At 46.0% G+C, this 17,055-nt stretch overlaps 2 protein-coding genes across 2 annotated transcripts in view; one reads left to right on the plus strand and one right to left on the minus strand.

Annotated features, from left to right (window-relative positions):
* Positions 1-17,055, minus strand: part of LOC136792680 (uncharacterized) — a 506,767-nt gene that overhangs the window by 87,007 nt on the left and 402,705 nt on the right. The gene's annotated exons all lie outside the window — the stretch shown is intronic.
* The window catches only part of LOC136792738 (uncharacterized), an 87,752-nt gene that overhangs the window by 1,772 nt on the left and 68,925 nt on the right, over positions 1-17,055 (plus strand). The window contains exon 4 of the mRNA XM_067015693.1: positions 1,834-1,910. Within this exon, the coding sequence (XP_066871794.1) occupies positions 1,834-1,910 (77 nt within the window). The remainder of the gene's footprint in view (positions 1-1,833; positions 1,911-17,055) is intronic.

Consider the following 17,055-nt stretch of genomic DNA (forward strand, 5'->3'; position numbering starts at 1 on the left):
TTTATGTTCAGCTAAGCAGGCCCTTCCATGAAAAAAACTAAGGTGCCAACATCAGGTGAAACATAAATCTTCTAAGATCTGCTGTTTGAAAGAGTCACTCCACAACTGGGCCAACACTCAGTGTATAAAACCGTCCTCATCTTGAGAAAGTTCTGTCTTCATCACTATTCGAAACCCCCCTCCCACTTCCAGTGCAGATAAATATTCTCATCCAAGGAGGCTGTACAGAAAAAAAGAAACACTTTGATTCTATTTCAAGCCAACCAGTAGTCCAGATCAGAGGAAATAGCTGTGTAACCGGAGCAACTATGTCAAGTGCAAGTATCACATGGGCGCAGGGATGAGGAAACTGCACATTGAATGGAAGGATTGCTAAATTCTCTCAGCTCATGGGACTACATGTGATTTATTTAGAATCAAACACCGATCATCCAGAAAGGCATATATTAAAAAGCAAAATTGTCCTTCTCCATTTCTCCCTATTTCTAGCCTTGCTCCTAAGGGGAGCCATTTAAAACTCTTTATCGGTTTTTGTTTTGGCGATCGCCTCCTAGTAGGGCTGTTTATTAATGTGGCCAACTCTAATGCTACTTTATCTGTAATCATTTTCCTCCCTTCTTCACTTAAAGAATCCAGGTTGTGTTTGCAACCCAGTATGCCCAGCTCAGGATAAAAAATACTACAATTCCCAGATACCCTTGCAGAAAGGAATGGTCACATGACATGAATATGCCCAATGAGATGCAAGTGTCGGTTCTGGAGCGGGGCTTCTCGGGAAGCCCAGCGTCCCGGATCTAAGAGCGTGGGACAGAAGACCTGATGGCTGTGGGGAGGCCGCCTCTCAACCCCAGGGTTTGTGAGCAGGCTGCACGGTCCGGGTGGGTTTCTCTCCCTTCTGGTGCGGGCTTGTGCAGACAGCTTGGGCAGCCCCTGGGTTCTTGGTCTCCCAGCTTCTTGCATTAGCATCAGGTTTCCTCCTCAGAGAGAGTTTCCTGTCCCTGTGGGTTGCATGGGGATCCCTGAATTAATTTCTGTGGTCACATCGAGCTGACTTTGCCCAAACCCTTGTATTACTTGGACTTCAATGGATCCCAGCTCTGAGGCCAGGAGGCTGAGAGTCTAAGTGGGTAGAGACCTGGATTCCGTGGCAGATTTACCCAAGGATGGAGGAAGGGGCATGAGAGTTAAAAAGAAGTGATGTTTGGCCCTAGGGTCCTGGCTGCTCACCAAAAATGAACTCTGAGTGAGAGAAGAGGGTATAAAAGACCATCCGTATACATTTTAGACATATGCAAGTAATCACCCATGCAAATTCCACTTTACACTCATATGTAGCATGCAGGCTCTTTCCAAGGATGCTACCACATTAGTCATGTACCATGGAGAGTCATTTCCTGCAAATTACAGAACAAATTCCTTTCACATATATACGACATCACTAACGAAATACAGCTCAGATTTCTCTACTTCATTTGTAAACTGCTTTTTGACCTAATTCAGCGTCTTTCTTTTTCTTTCCTTCGTCTTCCTACTTAGCCATAGAAGACCGAGGAGGCCATTGACATCATACAAAGATTGTTCTCGGGCTTCCCTGGTGGCGCAGTGGTTGGGAGTCCGCCTGCCGATGCGGGGGACGCGGGTTCGCGCCCTGGTCCGGGAGGATCCCACGGGCCGCGGAGCGGCTGGGCCTGTGGGCCGTGGCCGCTGGGCCTGCGCTTCCGGAGCCTGTGCTCCGCGGCGGGAGGGGCCGCGGCCGTGAGAGGCCCGCGTACAGCAAAAAAAAAAAAAAAAAAAAAAAGATTGTTCTCACTGTGAACTCTCTTCCTGTGACAGGTCACATCGTCAGAGCAGATATCACCTTCCTGGAAGAAACCAGTGTTTTCTGAGGAACTCAAGTTCACAGTGCAGAGGTGAGTCATTATTTATAGTCAAAGCTAATTGGTTGGCAGTATTACATGCAAGCTATCCTTATGGGCTAGTATTTTTCTTTTGGAGAATACTTCTTTTGGGGGGATTAATGCCAGATTTAAGCTTTTGAAGGCAAACGTGTTAGTTTCATTTTACTAGGAACTTAAAAGTTCACGTGAGGTATGTAATTTGCCTGAGCTGATCCAAAGTGCAGATTATTTTCTACATTGAAGAAATAGATCAGGAAGACCAAGCATCATGGGAAAATTGCTATGCTTTTCAGAGATGTCAGACTGTGTCATGGGATTGGAACTCCTGTTCAAATGAGGATACCAGCTTCTGTCCCGAAGGTTCAGTTTTCTCACAGGGGTTACTTTAAGATGTCTGTGGACCCATCAGAAGCGAGTCTTGAAGTTTCATTTCCAAATGCAACTAGGTGACCACCGTGCCACCAATAATATCAGGGTGGGCAGCGCCATCCAGCTAGGGAAGGAGAGGCTGGATGAAATCATGTTCCACTTGCAGAGAGGTTGGCACTTTTGGCCTTCATGGGGCCCAGGAACATTCTCAGCTCAGCGGGCTGTAGTTGGCGACAAAGCTGTCATCAGGGCATCGTCAAACAAGAAGACGCGGTGGTCAGTGCCCTCGTGACTATCGTTAGTTCATCACTGATTTGCTCGTTGCGAGATGCTTGCCCTGGGGTCGGCCAGCGGTTGCAGGCATGCAGCAGGTGAGATTTTGCCAGGTGCTCGGGAGTCGTATATTCAAGAAGAGAAAAAATCGTTTCTAATGTCAGAAAGCCTTTGGCGTGAGACTGAGGGACAAATCATGTACATGCATAGAAGTACAGCCCAAATCTAAAGGGAGGGAGTGGGCCAGCAGGGATACCAGTATAAAGAGAGGACAGTGACATGGCCGCTTAGACCTTGTGTTCTCGTTGAAGGGGAGGAGGGTGTCGCTTTCTTTTGCAGAAATGAGAGGACTAGCTGAAAGGTCAAATGCATGCAACAAGAGGGTGTAAGAAGAAGATATAAGTATTTTGACATCAAATTTGGGGTTAAAAAATGCTGAGACTAACACCTATTTTTTTTAACTTGTTGAGAAAGAGTGTTAGCACATTAAAACCTGGGAAAGTCTCAATTATTAGGGTGACGTGGCAGTGGCAGACTAACGGAAGACTGTCCACAAGAAAATTACTCAGCAGAGGTGTATCATGTCTTCATTAAAAAGCACACAGTCCTTTTTCAATGTATGGTGCTGGGGTCATTGGCCATCAATGGCAAAATAAATGAACCTTGACCTACACGTCACACTTTTTACAAAAATTAAGTCAGAATGGATCACAGATTTAAATGTAAAATGTAAACTAATACAACTTTTATCAGGAAACCTAGAACATCTTTAGGACCTAAGACGTGGTGAGCAGTTCTTAAACTTGACACTGAGAGCTTGATGCATAAAAAGAGAAAAAAAAGATAAATTGGACCTCATCAAAATTAAAGATATTTAATCTGCAAAAGACTCTGTTAAGAAGGTGAAAAGAAATGATAGACTGAAAGAAAATATTTGCAAACAACATATCTGACGAAAAAAAATCAAAGTTCAATAATATTTTTAAAAAGGTGTATTTTGGCAAGACTGGGAAAACAAGAAAAGACATTTCACTGAAGAAAAATATGAATGGCAAGTAAGCATATGAAAAAGATGTTGTACATTACTAGCAATTAGGGAAATGCAAACTAAGACCAAGATGAGATGAGAAAATAACTACACACCTATTAAGATAGCTAAAATTTATAAGTGTACGTATATAATCATTTATTGTATATATATTTATGTGTGCGTGTACACACACACACACACACACTGCCAAATGTTTGTGTGTATTTGGAGAAATGGATTTCTCGTGCATGCTGGTGGGAATGTAAAATGGTACAGCCAATCTGGAAAATAGTTGGGCCGTTTCTTCGAAATTCAAACATGAAATTCAAACATTTACCATGCAAGCCAGCAGTGGCACTTCTGGGCATTTACTTATTTTATTCCTTATGTACCTGTACATGAATGTTCATAGCAGCTTTATTTGTAATAACCTTAAACTGGAAACAATCCACAGGTCCTTTAACGGGTGAATAATAGTTAATACGTAGAACATCCATACCATGGGACACTGCTCGGAAATAAAAGGAGTTAAAAAAATTTTTTTTTATTTGGCCGAGCCTCGGCGCATGCGGGGATCTTAGTTCTCCCACCAGGGTCCGAACCCCGGCCCCCTGCAGTGGAAGTTCGGAGTCCTAACCACTGGACGGCCAGGGAAGTCCCGGGATGTACTGTTGATACAACAGCTTGAATTGATCTCAAAGGCTTTAGGTTGAGTGGAAAAAACCCACCCCCTAACGGCCATGCATACTATGTTTCCCCATATATAACAGTTTTTGAAATGATAGGTTTATAGAGCTGGAGAGGAAATTATTGGTCACCAAGAATTCGGGGTGGTGGTGAATTTGCTGGATTCCAGAAGGTCACGAGTGTTGCCCTTGAAGCTGTCTCTAGGCCTCCCCCAGAGACAGTGTCTGTTGGCACTGCCAGGTCAGGAGATCTTCGCCCAGAAGTTTCTCTCTGCCCGTTGCACACCATGGACTCTGGCAGTCTTTCCAAAACTCTGCACTTAGTTCTCTCCTGGGCTCCTACTCAGGATAGTGACAAGGGTGGGGTGGGAAAGCAATCTCAGGAAATATGGGACCAAACAGAGCTTCATTTCTCGTTCAGCACATGGACATCGGTTGGAACACCCACTGAGTGACGGATGCCACTGCACTGAATTTTGAGATTAAACGGGGGGAGGATGGCATGTCCGTGCATGAGGCATTTATCAATACACGTCCCCGTGGCTTCATGACATGTTCCTACATTCGGATACAGCATTTTGTGGTCAGCTGGCTCTGGGACAAAATGAGGATCTGCCCGCTGATGTTTATGACTTTCAGTATAAGCGTTCAGAAAAAAATTGTCTTCCGTTTTGCTTGAGGTGTGGTGAGTCAGAAGTCTAAACCTCCTAGAATTCCCAGAAGGATTTGCCACATGAATTGAGAAAGAGGACAGAGCCTTAAATTTTTTGTAAATCGATCTTTAGGAGATGTCGTAAACCTATATCTGTAATTAAAGCTTACTTAAGATTTGCATTTCCTTTAATTGCCTTTTCTGTATTTGAAACACAAGGAGAATTTAAAGATCTACTTAGAAGGTTCAATCTGAATGTTTTAGTCTCAAGCCTGTCTGGCTGTGTGTCTGCTCCCTTCAAATGGAAAATATTCTTGTGCTACAGCAGGGGTTTTAAGGAATGTTGTCTAGCCCTGTACTTCCATCTCAAGGTCTCAGTGTTAGGTGTGCTGGTTGCTACTGAGGTATCACTGTTCCTAAGCCTACTTGTAAAGAGAGCTATGAAATGTACATATGCATACTAGCGCTTGTATCCACATACACACACATCCATCTATCTATCCATCCATCCATCCATCCATTCACCCATCATCCATCCATCCATCCTCATCCATCCATCCATCTATCCATCCATCATCCATCCTCATCCATCCATCATCCATCTACCATCCATCCATCCATCCATCCATCCCTCCATCCACCCATCCATCCATCCATCCACCCATCCATCCATCCACCCGTCCATCCATCCATCCGTCCATCCATCCATCCATCCGTCCATCCATCCATCCATCCATCCATCCATCCATCTATCCATCCATCCATCCATTCACCCATCATCCATCCATCATCCATCCATCATCCATCCATCCATCCATCCGTCATCCATCCATTCATCCGTCCATCGTCTCTCCCCCGCCAAAACATGATTCATATTGATAACACTGATTCCAATAAATCACCAGGGTTCACGCTAACCTTCCCCCTTTCCTTATTTTTAACTTCTTTTTCTGACGGTGAGAAACCTGGTTTTCGTGTTCTCTTATACATTTATGTATTTCTTCAATCCTAGTGTGTGTGGTTTCAAAATTGCTAGTTGTTTATAGCCTTACACTATCCAGTCAAAATATAGTGTGTAAAGTTACTTAGACTAGATCTTTTCTTTCTCACTTCTTTAGGGTGGCAGGTTCCTCATTTGTACTATAGTTTGGCTCATTATTGCCATTTATATTCCATTTTGGGTTGTCCTACATCCTGATTTTTAAAAAATCATGTGTTTACTTTTAGAATATCTGAAACACTGCTATGGTTCTGAGTCAGAGCTATACAAATTGTCTGCTCAGAGAAGTGTGCCTTCCCCCTTTATCCCTACTCCCCTGTTCCCATACCCCCCTTCTTTCCACACCAATCTCTTTAGTTTCTGGTTTTCCTACCTATAATGATTTTGCACCAATAAGTAGATACATGTGCATTTTCATAGATCTTCTTTCTGACATGAACGAGAGTGTATTACGGATGCACTCTTGTACACTTAACAGTATAGCATGGAAATTCCCCTAGTTCAGTTCCTCATTCTTTCTCCATCCCCCTTTAAAATAGATTTTGTTTTTTAAAGCAGTTTTAGGGACTTCCCTAGTGGTCCAGTGGTTAGGACTCCGCACTTTCACTGCTGAGGGTTCAGGTTCAATCCCTGGTCGGGGAACTAAGATCCCACCTGATGCAAGGTGCAGCCAAAAAAACAAAAATAACAACAGAAAAACCCCAGCAGTTTTAGGTTCACAGCAAAATTGAGCAGAAAGTACAGAGAGTTCCCGTATACCCCCTACCCCTGGACATGTCTCAACGTCCCCTACCGTTAACATCCCACACCCCATTCTTTTTCATACCTGTGTAACGCTTCATTTATAGACGCGCCACCAGCTATTCAGACCCTCCCCTATGTGGGGATATTTTTTATTGTTTCCAATATTTTGCAGCTACAAACGGTGCTACAAGGAGTAAACTTGTATGCATGGGTTTTTATGTATCTGGAGGAATAGCTTCGGGGTGGCTTCCTAGAAATAGGATTTCTGGGTCAAAACGTGTAAGTGCGTATGACGTTTTCTTAAGCTTTGCCAAGTTTCCCTCCAGAGGGGCGGTGCCAGTCTGGACTCTCGCCATCCGTATACGAGAACGTTTCCCCTCAGCCTGGCCAGCAGAACGTGTTGGGGTGCTTTTTAATTTTTGCCAGTCTGTTAGGTGAGAAATGGTATCTCAGTGTTGTTTCAGATTGCATCTAATTAGAAGTCAGTCTGAACCCTTTTTCTTAATTTTTGCGAGCCACGTTTGTACCTTGTGAATTTTCTGCTCCCGTGTTAGTTACATTGCTGTTTCAGTTTGAGTTTGAGAAGTGCAGATTTCAGGGGGAATTCGATTTCTTGGTCTAAAACATGTAATTGGTTTCAGGTTAGGTATTGGTACCTGAATCTGACAGTGCCCTGAGAAACTTTCAGCAGTGGCCGTGACATGTGGCTTGGAGGGCGTGTGCTGCTGGCGGCTGGGCAGCATTGCATTGGGATCGGACTGGTCTTGGTGTCAAGAAAGTTTGAAAGAGATCTTGGGGAGGTTCATTCCTGATTTCTAATGGAAGTCCTTCTTCTCGTGACAGAGGGACCCTTCAGATCTGAGAAACCTCATAGGGCAGTGGGGCAGAGGGGTTAAGAGTGAGGGCTAAATTCCAGCTGCAGGGGTGTCAATGCCAGTCACCCCCCAACTACCTGTGCAGCCTTGGGCTTGCCGTGTGTCCTCTTGGTGGTCAGTGCATGTTTGTTGGGGGAACAGTTGAATTTAGACGTAGTGTAAGACTCTGGTCTGCAAATGAAGTACGTGGGGTTGTCAACGCCGGGAGAACGGGTGACACAGCAAATAAAAGTGTAATGGGTATGAAAGGTGAGGACCTCTAGGGACGTTTGTCTAATTCTGGGCAAGGTTTCCTCCTGCCTGGCGTTAGAGGTGATTTATCATTTCAGGTATACTGATAACGCTTTGTCTTGTGTTTCTGTAATGCCAGTCATCTACCATTTTGGTGACTTTACTTTTTGTCCTATCAGTGATGGGCCTGATCTGTTTTCTCTTTTTTAATTAGAGTGTATTTGGTTTACAATGGTGTGTTAATTTCTGTACAAAAAGTGACTCAGTTATACATATATATATACATTCTGTTTTATATTCTTTTCCATGACGTTTATCCCAGGACATTGAATACAGTTCCCTGTGCTCTACAGTAGGACCTTGTTGTCCATCCGTTATGATCGGTCATCTTCATGAATTTAACGATGATATGCACCCCAGGTAGAATCATTTACTCACAACTTAAGTCAACTCACTTTAAAAAACATATAAATTCATCTAAAAAGGAAGCTTGACATCCACCACCATAAATAGAAAACTGACTTGTGATAAAGAAAAGGTTCTCATAAATATAAATACCACATATGCAAAGCAACAATATTGAATTCCATCTAGGTACCATTACTTACAGAAGGGCCTGGGCTGGAGGCCCGCTGTCTCTATTTCAAAGGAGAAGAGTCAGTGTTACAGAAAGGTTAGCACTGAACTGAGACTTCTCCTTGACGTCTCAGTACAGAGGGTTGCAGGAGAACTAGAAGGAGACAGCTGTCTTACTCGGCCACTTGATGTTATTTAAGATCTGGTCTGTGCATCAAACCATATCTAGAACCAGGAGCAATGGCAGGCCTTGGAAAAACTGGCCCACAATTTCTTTATCATCAGAAATTAGGAAAAATGAGGCTTAGATGTACCCAAGTCAGCCCCTTGGGGATCAGCCTCAGTGGTCCAGGATCCCTGATTCAGACTCAAGAAATCTAGCTGACTCCTTCAGGGTTTGTCCACCTATCTGTGTAGTTCCTAGAGATGGCTAGAATGTAGTTTTCATTTTACAGGTATTTTCTCACCATCTCTTATGTGCAAATTCTGGTTAATTTCCCCCCTACCTCTCTTAGTTTGTTCACCCATTTGTTCTTTCATTCCTTCCTTCCCTTCTTCCCTCCCTCCCTCCCTTCCTCTCTCTCTCTCTCTCTCTCTCTCTCTCTCTCTCTCTCTCTCTCTCTCTCTCTCTCTTTTTTTTTTCTGATAAATAATCCTGACCCTCATGGAACTCACAGACTCTCTAGAGGCAGAGAGAAGGCAAATGTGTAAATTAACAAATATTCTTCCCTAGGCAAAAATGTAGCTATTGAATAAATGAATCCAGAAATAGTTACGATAGCAGAATTCAACATTCCATTTAGGAATTATAGAATGAGATGAAGCAATACTGATGAGCTTCTACAGAAGGCATCAGGATTTTCTTGCTGAACCAAAGAAGACTGTCCATCAACATGAGTCAGCAGAGTACCTACTAGGGAGGCCTGTGTGGCAGCTTCAAGAGAGACAGAAACCTCTGAGCTGGGGGTTCTCTGACCATACAAGCTGCTGCTCAAGCCCCCGAGGAAGTGATGTGGACAGGAAGTGACCTGAGAAAGAGAAGAGAGAGGACAGTGAAGTCCAGGTGGAAAACCAGAGGAGCCTTCCTGGAGGAGGAGGCTTGGGAGGATGAGTGGGGCTTGGCTTGGTGACTGCAAGCTGGTGAAGGTCCACTGCTCTCCCAGGGCATTAGTAAAATAAGATTGGAAGTTCCACTCCCTGGAATTTCAACTCTGCCCATTTCAGCATCTCAAAAGTTCCTAAAAAGTTTTCATCCACCCATCTTAATTCCTCACAACAGTTTTCAGAAGTACTCATGAGAAAGCGCCCCACTTTCCAGATGAGAAAAAAGGAAGGTCAGGAAAGTGAAGTGGCCTTCACAAGAGAGCAAAGTTAAGGAAGCTGGTTTGAACCCAGCTCTTTCCATCCCCGGAGTCTGATTTCACACTCGTGTGCTCTGTTCAGAAAGGCAGCATCACAGGGCCTTTAAGCTCAAATGCACACCAGCAGGCGAATGGAGATGCAGGTGCGCCTGTGTTTATCCAAGGACGCATTTACCAGCCATGGAGAGTAATTAGCGCCGCGTGTTTCAACTTGGACCAGCCTTTAAAACATAAGACTGAACAGAAAAACGAAAAAGCAAGTTGTCAGTGTGTACCTAGACCAGGAGGTCACCACACGGAGCTTAAAACGTGCAAAGCAATTTCATGCATTTCTGTGAGTACATATGTGTGTGGTAACAAGTAGAAAATAAAAAATGTGCATGGAAATAATACATATAAACATCAGGTTGTCTCTGGGGAGGGCCGGGGGTGGGTGGGATGAGGTGGGTGTCCCCAGGGAACCTTAGGGCCTCTCTGAGACTTACTTCCTGCGCTAGGTGGGGGGACAGAATGGTTGGTATTCACACTATTTATAGCTGCCTGATGCATTTACCAGTTTTCAAGCGACGGCCATATAGTGGTCACACGGGCACATTGTCTGTAGACTTTGAGACGAGGAACTTTTCTTGAAGTGGTTGGAGACATACAGATTAATTCACATGTGCTTTGGCTCAGTTTTGCATGTAATACACATCAAATATTTGATCCACTGGGCTGAATCCTGCATCAGGGACCCCCACCAGTTGGCGGAGGCTTTCTGAGAGGCAAAGTACAATGAGTCTGTTCTTGGCACTTGTTTCTGATGGGATTAGACTGAGAAAGTGGTATACAGCTGTGTTCACTATAATACCAAATCAAAGAACCAGAATCCAAACTAAATACTCAGCTCCAAACATAAGATCCAGGAAGAACAATAGTTCTGAGGCTGGGAATGGGAGTGTTATAACATTCATTCAGTCAGTATTTCCTGAGGGCTGACAGGGTGTCAGGAATTCGGCCAGGCATTGGGGCTACGGCAGGAAACAACAGCAATGTGATCCTTGCCCTGGTGGAAACGTACACTCTATCAAGGGAAACACCTCCTCCCTCCAAAGTAAGCAAACCTACAGAGATAATCAGTACAGACATGAGTTTAAACCATTGCCAAAATACATACATATATTTGCCAAATCCGATTCGCTTGCAAGAAAATAACACACATCTATTTTTCATTTATTAAATATTCGTTGAGCACCTACTCTGTGCTAGCCACTGACCTGAACACTGAGGCTGCAGCAAAGATCCTGAGGCTGCCTCTGATTGGCCAGATTTGAGGCAGAAGCTCATCTCTGAACCAATGACTGTAAACCCCAAAGATGGGATACTCTGATTGGCTAAGTCTGGTCACACGTCCACTAAGCCTGGTCACAAGTCCACCCCTAGAAAATGTGGGCTCAAGTCAAACCACACGGGCTGAATCAAGCCAGGGTGGTTTCTCAGAAAGCAAGTAGGAGACTTTTCCGTGAACGGCGGGGGATACTAGATGTTAGTGATGAGATGCCGCTGAAATGATCTCCAGGCTTTTTCTCTGAAGTTCACCACAGCCTTTCCTTTTGCCCTGTTACTTCAGAAACACGTTCTGAACCAGAACTCCTTGCCGACTTGTGCTTGCGGCAGCCTTGGGCTCCTTTCTGGGTGGCTTCCGGGAATAGCATGCCAGGAGCCTGGGCTCACAGGAGACATAAAGGGCTCCCTTCTTTGGGGTGCTTTCTTTTGATGTTATGGTTAATCAGACATATGCCTGTGCCTGGGACGTCTCCGGGGCAGGACGCCCCATCTGCCGCAGTGCACTCAGATGACAGAGAAGCCAATGCACTGTCTATTTTTTTTTGTTTGTTTGTTTTGTTTTTTGTGCTAGGCGGGCCTCTCATTGTTGTGGCCTCTCCCGTTGCGGGGCACAGGCTCCGGACGCGCAGGCTCAGCGGCCATGGCTCACGGGCCCAGCCGCTCCGCGGCACGTGGGATCCTCCCGGACCGGGGCGCGAACCCGCGTCCCCCGCATCGGCAGGCGGACTCTCCACCGCTGCGCCACCAGGGAAGCCCCTGCACTGTCTATTTTTAATGTTCCTGGCGTGCCAATCAGGTTGCAGCTCATTGATGAAGACATCTGATAACAACGCCTGCTGCTCTCTTTACAAATGCACACTTACCGCTTCACGAGTCTCCGGAAAGGTTGACCAGCCCTGCCATCTAGGCAAAACAGTATTTTCTCTCCAAATCTGCAGTCGTCCTTTGCTCCTGCCATAACATATGACCACAGACTTAGTGCCTGAAAACAACCCACGTTTACTGCCTCACAGTTCTGTAGGTCAGGAGTCCGGTGCGAGTCTCATCCAGGTGTCGGCAGCGCTGCGTTCCTTCTGGAAGCTCTCGGGGAGAGTACGGTTTTTTGCTCATTCAGGTTGTTTCTTCTGGCTGTGGGCTGAGGTCCCTGTTTCTTGGCTGGCTGTCCACTGTCCTCCGCTTCTGGAGGACGCCCCCATTCCTCGACTCAGAGTCTCCTTGCTCCGGCTTCAAAGCCAGTCATGGTGGGTGGGTCCCTCCCATGCTTCCAGTACCTTCTGCTACTGCATCTCTCTGTCTGACTCGTTGGCCTTCCTCTTCCACTTTTTTTATTTTTTTGCGGTATGCGGGCCTCTCACTGTTGTGGCCTCTCCCGTTGCGGAGCACAGGCTCCGGACGCGCAGGCGCGGCGGCCACGGCTCACGGGCCCAGCCGCTCCGCGGCACGTGGGATCTTCCCGGACCGGGGCACGAACCCGCGTCCCCCGCGTCGGCAGGCGGACTCCCAACCACTGCGCCACCAGGGAAGCCCCCTCTTCCACTTTTAATGGTTCACGTGATTATACTGGGCCTGCAGGGATAATCCAGAATAACCTCCCTTTTTCAAGGTCTTCAGTTCCATCTGCAAAGATCCTTTTGCCATAGGATGTAACATATTCACGGGTTTCAGGGACTTGATCAGAGGCATCTTTGGGGGGCCACTGCCTACCACAGAAGCCTCAGAATGCTGAAGGGTCATGCATGGACAGGGTCGGGGTGGAAGGTTGAGGTCATGGAGGCCCCCCCACCGCCCCGCCCGATGTGAGCTTCTGCCCTCCTGATCTCTCCCGTGCGTACTGGGAGCCTGCTGCTAACAGAGCAGGTGTATTTCTGTGCCCTCTCCCCTGGGTCACAGAAAGAGCCCAGCCTGGCCCGGCGAGGCTGGCACCCTGACTCCTCTGTGAGGGCCTTCGCGCTTGGGTGCGAGCAAAGGGGCGGCGCGGCCTGCTGGTAAGGAGTGTCTGGGTGGGAATCCCAGCACGCTACCCTCCAGCTCTGCAACTCAGAACAAGCCACCCAACTCCTCTGCCTTGGTTCCTTCTGCAGTGTGGGGCGGCTCCAGGGCTTCCTCTGTTTCAGGCTCAGTTCTGGGCCACATGGACATGGACATGGTGCTAACCAGGGCTGATCTGGTCGTCCTCTCAAGGCGTTTCTACTGTAGCGGGAAAGTCAGCCTCTAAACACAGTTGTACAGAAATCCACAGGCTGATTTCAGACGGTAGAAAAAGCAGTTTGAACACTAAGCCTGAGTATTGTGAATGGATTGATCAGCAGGGCTTAGGTGGGGAGGAGAGCTTATCAGAAAACGTCATCTAGGAATGAAAGCTCCGTTAAGAGATGAAGCAGAGAACTGAACAGTGGGAAGGTGCCAGCCGCGGAGGCTTCCAGGGAGAGGGTTACGGATGAAGCCACGGAGTGTCAAGGCCCTGAGGCAGGAGCATTTCCCAGGAGATCCGTGTGAGGAGGGGATGGGAGAGGCTCAGAGCACAGAAAAGGGGCAAATGCCCCTCCCCCTGCCCCCTGCCCCGCCCCCGCCCCCGCCCGTGGGAAGAAGTGGAGAGAGACCAAGTATCGAATTTGGATTTTGTTTTTTGTTTCACAATTGCTGAAAGAAAAAAACCTGCCTCTGTGTAAAGGCAGAAGTGAGGCTCTGAATTCCAAAGTCCTGGAGGTGAAGACAGGGTTGTTTCCTGAGGGCCTCAGAAGGATTTCTCAGTTTTCCATGTGCGTTTCCAGGAAACCCTTCTTTTTGCTCACTTGAGAGTTTTGTTTTGTTTTTTTTGCGGTACGCGGGCCTCTCACTGTTGTGGCCTCTCCCGCCGCGGAGCACAGGCTCCGGACGCGCAGGCCCAGCGGCCACGGCTCACGGGCCCAGCCGCTCCGCGGCACGTGGGATCCTCCCGGACCGGGGCACGAACCCGCGTCCCCTGCATTGGCAGGCGGACTCCCAACCGCTGCGCCACCAGGGAAGCCCCACTTGAGAGTTTTTTACTTGAAAAAATAGCAACAGCAAAAGCCAGTGGTCTGCTGAATCGACCTATTACATTTTTGCATTTGGTTCCTGTGTAGATAGCTGTTTCTATTTGTTTCTCCCACCTTTTATAGTTTCATGGTTGCTTAACAATGATGTGTGCAGTGAACAATCTAAAAAAATTCAAAGGGACAGTGCTACTCAGGGGTATAAGGCACATGTTGTGATTTTTATCCTAATTAGAGGGGTATTGTTTGGTGAGAATTGGGTGTCTTCTATAAATGGAATATACCTTTATCTCTATTAATTTCATTTAAAAAAACCCCTCTACTTCTGTTGTGTTTTAGGTTGACTGTGGTTCAGTGTCATTTAGACAGGACTTCAAAGACCACTTAGTGAGCGAAAAGAAGAAGATAATGTATTCCATATTGTTATAATTTATAATCCCTAATTATGAAATTGGATATTTTAATTATGGTAATTGGCACAGTTTTTGAGCCACATAGCCTAAATCCACAAAGCTCTTTGCAAATAATTATCCACACTACCTTCTTTGTTCCCTTATATTTTATTCAAAACACTAGAACTTATTATCTAAATTTGTGTCATCCTTTGATTATGTGCTCCTTGCTGACAGCTGCTGACTGGTTGCTTCTACATCCCCAGCCCAAGACTGGCAGCTTGTTAGAGCTCATTAAATATTTGCTGAATTGAATTAAATTTGAAATACTGTATTAAAAATCTTGCATGAAACTCCAGGGTCCTTAGTGGTGATTTTGTTCTCACCATAGCAATGCGCTTGTACTTCAGACTTAATAAATGTATTGGAGCTTTCCCTATAAGTGGAAATCAAAACTTTTATACATACTTGTACTTCGCTGGGTTTGGCTAAAGATTCTTTCCACTTGCCCTTGGGGTCGGGACATCGGGATTGATGTCAGGAGCTGTTTCTCTGGAGGAAAGAGAAATTCTACTGAGTCAGCAAAGTGATCGTTTTGAATTGCTTGGGATCTGACTTCATTTTTTTGAATATTGGAGATCTGGCTTGGGTGTCAAATAGAGAGGCCGATTTTTTTTCTCTGCCAATTTGAGAAAGATTTGGCTCTGAACAGATGATTTGTGATGGAACATGAGGAAAATTCAAACCCAGGGCTCAGGGCTTCCCTGGTGGCGCATTGGTCCAGAGTCCGCCTGCCGATGCAGGGGACGCGGGTTCGTGCCCCGGTCCGGGAGGATCCCACGTGCCGCGGAGCGGCTGGGCCCGTGAGCCGTGGCCGCTGCGCCTGCGCGTCCGGAGCCTGTGCTCCGCAATGGGAGAGGCCGCAGCAGGGAGAGGCCTGCGTACCGCAAAAAACAAACAAACAAAACCAGGGCTCAGAAACTCGAATACTTATGCAGACATCGTTAACCTCCCTCACTTGCTGCCATAAGCCCCCCTCCTTGCTCCTGCGCTCCAGCCACGTGGGCCTTCTGGGGTTCCATGGGTCACCAAGCTGGTTCCCGTCTCAAGACTTTTTTTTTTTTTTTTTTTTTTTTTTTTGCGGTACGTGGGCCTCTCACTGTTGTGGCCTCTCCCGCTGCGGAGCACAGGCTCCGGACGCGCAGGCGCAGCGGCCACGGCTCACGGGCCCAGCCGCTCCGCGGCACGTGGGATCCTCCCGGACCGGGGCACGAACCCGCGTCCCCTGCATCGGCAGGCGGACTCTCCACCCCTGCGCCACCAGGGGAGCCCTCATCATATTTTGATGGGCAGAAAACTGCTGACTTTAAGGCACGTCGAACGTATTTACTTATTGTCAGTGATGAACAGGAAAGACCCACAGGAGTGTATCGTTAAAAAAAATGTTTGCATGTAAAGAAAATCGCTGGTCCACGTGTTGATTCCACATTTTCAAAATAAAGCCGTCCCCTGGTACTGAAATTTGCAAGGTTCAATGTAAAACAGTGAATAAATCGAGTTCATGTATAAGCAGATAGACTAAGATCAGTTTCCGTCTATCTCAGTGTTTCACAGTTTTGTTCAGTGTTCATTCCCTGGTGCCCTGTGTACTGTCTGGTACAGAGTAAATTGTTGATAAGTATTTCTCAGTAAGCGAATCAAGTTCAGAAACAGCCCTCAGTATCTGATCCATGTGTTCATTCAGCAAGTATATATTTGTTGAGTATATAAGCAAACCTTAGAACTATTCACAGGTACCATTTCCAGTGTCCTTCTAAGAGCACAGCTGGTCGTCTGATTGCCCTTTTCTGCAGGGAGGTGGGACCATGTGAATTGTTTGAGCTGATGGAAAATGGAAAATGAAAAATGGAAGCACTTTCTTGCTTGGTCTTGACCTCCACCTCACTTCTTTGCCTCCATGATTATGAAATCTTGTTTTTTTTTAAAAAAAATTATTGAAATATAGTTGATTTACAATGTTGTGTTAATTTCTACTGTGCAGCAAAGTGTCTCAGTTATACATATATATATACATTCTTTCTCATATTCTTTTCCATAATGGTTTGTCACAGGATATTGAATACAGTTCCCTGTGCTCTACAGCAGGACCTTGTTGTTTATCTCTCTATATATAATAGCTTTTGCGTCTGTTAATCCCCAAATCCATCCCTCCCCACCCCCGTCTCCCTTGGCAACTACCAGTCTGTTCTCTAGGTCCCTGAGTCTGTTTCTGTTTCATAGATAAGTTCACTTGTGTCATATTTTAGATTCCACATATAGTGATATCATTTCCTCTTTCTTTTTTAAAAAAACTTTTATTGGAGTCTAGTTGATTTACAATGTTGTGTTAGTTTCAGGTGTACAGCACAGTGAATCGATTAAACATATGCATATATGCACTCTTTTTTAGATTCTTTTCCCATATAGGTCATTACAGAGTATTGAGTAGAGTTCGCTGTGCTATACAGTAGGTCCTTATTTGTTATCTGTTTTATATATAATAGTGTGTATATGTCAGTTCTAATCTCCCAATTTATCCCTGGCCCCCTTTCCACTCTGGTAAACATAAGTTTGTGTTCTACATCTGTA

Source organism: Kogia breviceps, chromosome 15, assembly GCF_026419965.1.
Source record: "Kogia breviceps isolate mKogBre1 chromosome 15, mKogBre1 haplotype 1, whole genome shotgun sequence".
Taxonomy (NCBI): Eukaryota; Metazoa; Chordata; class Mammalia; order Artiodactyla; family Physeteridae; genus Kogia; species Kogia breviceps.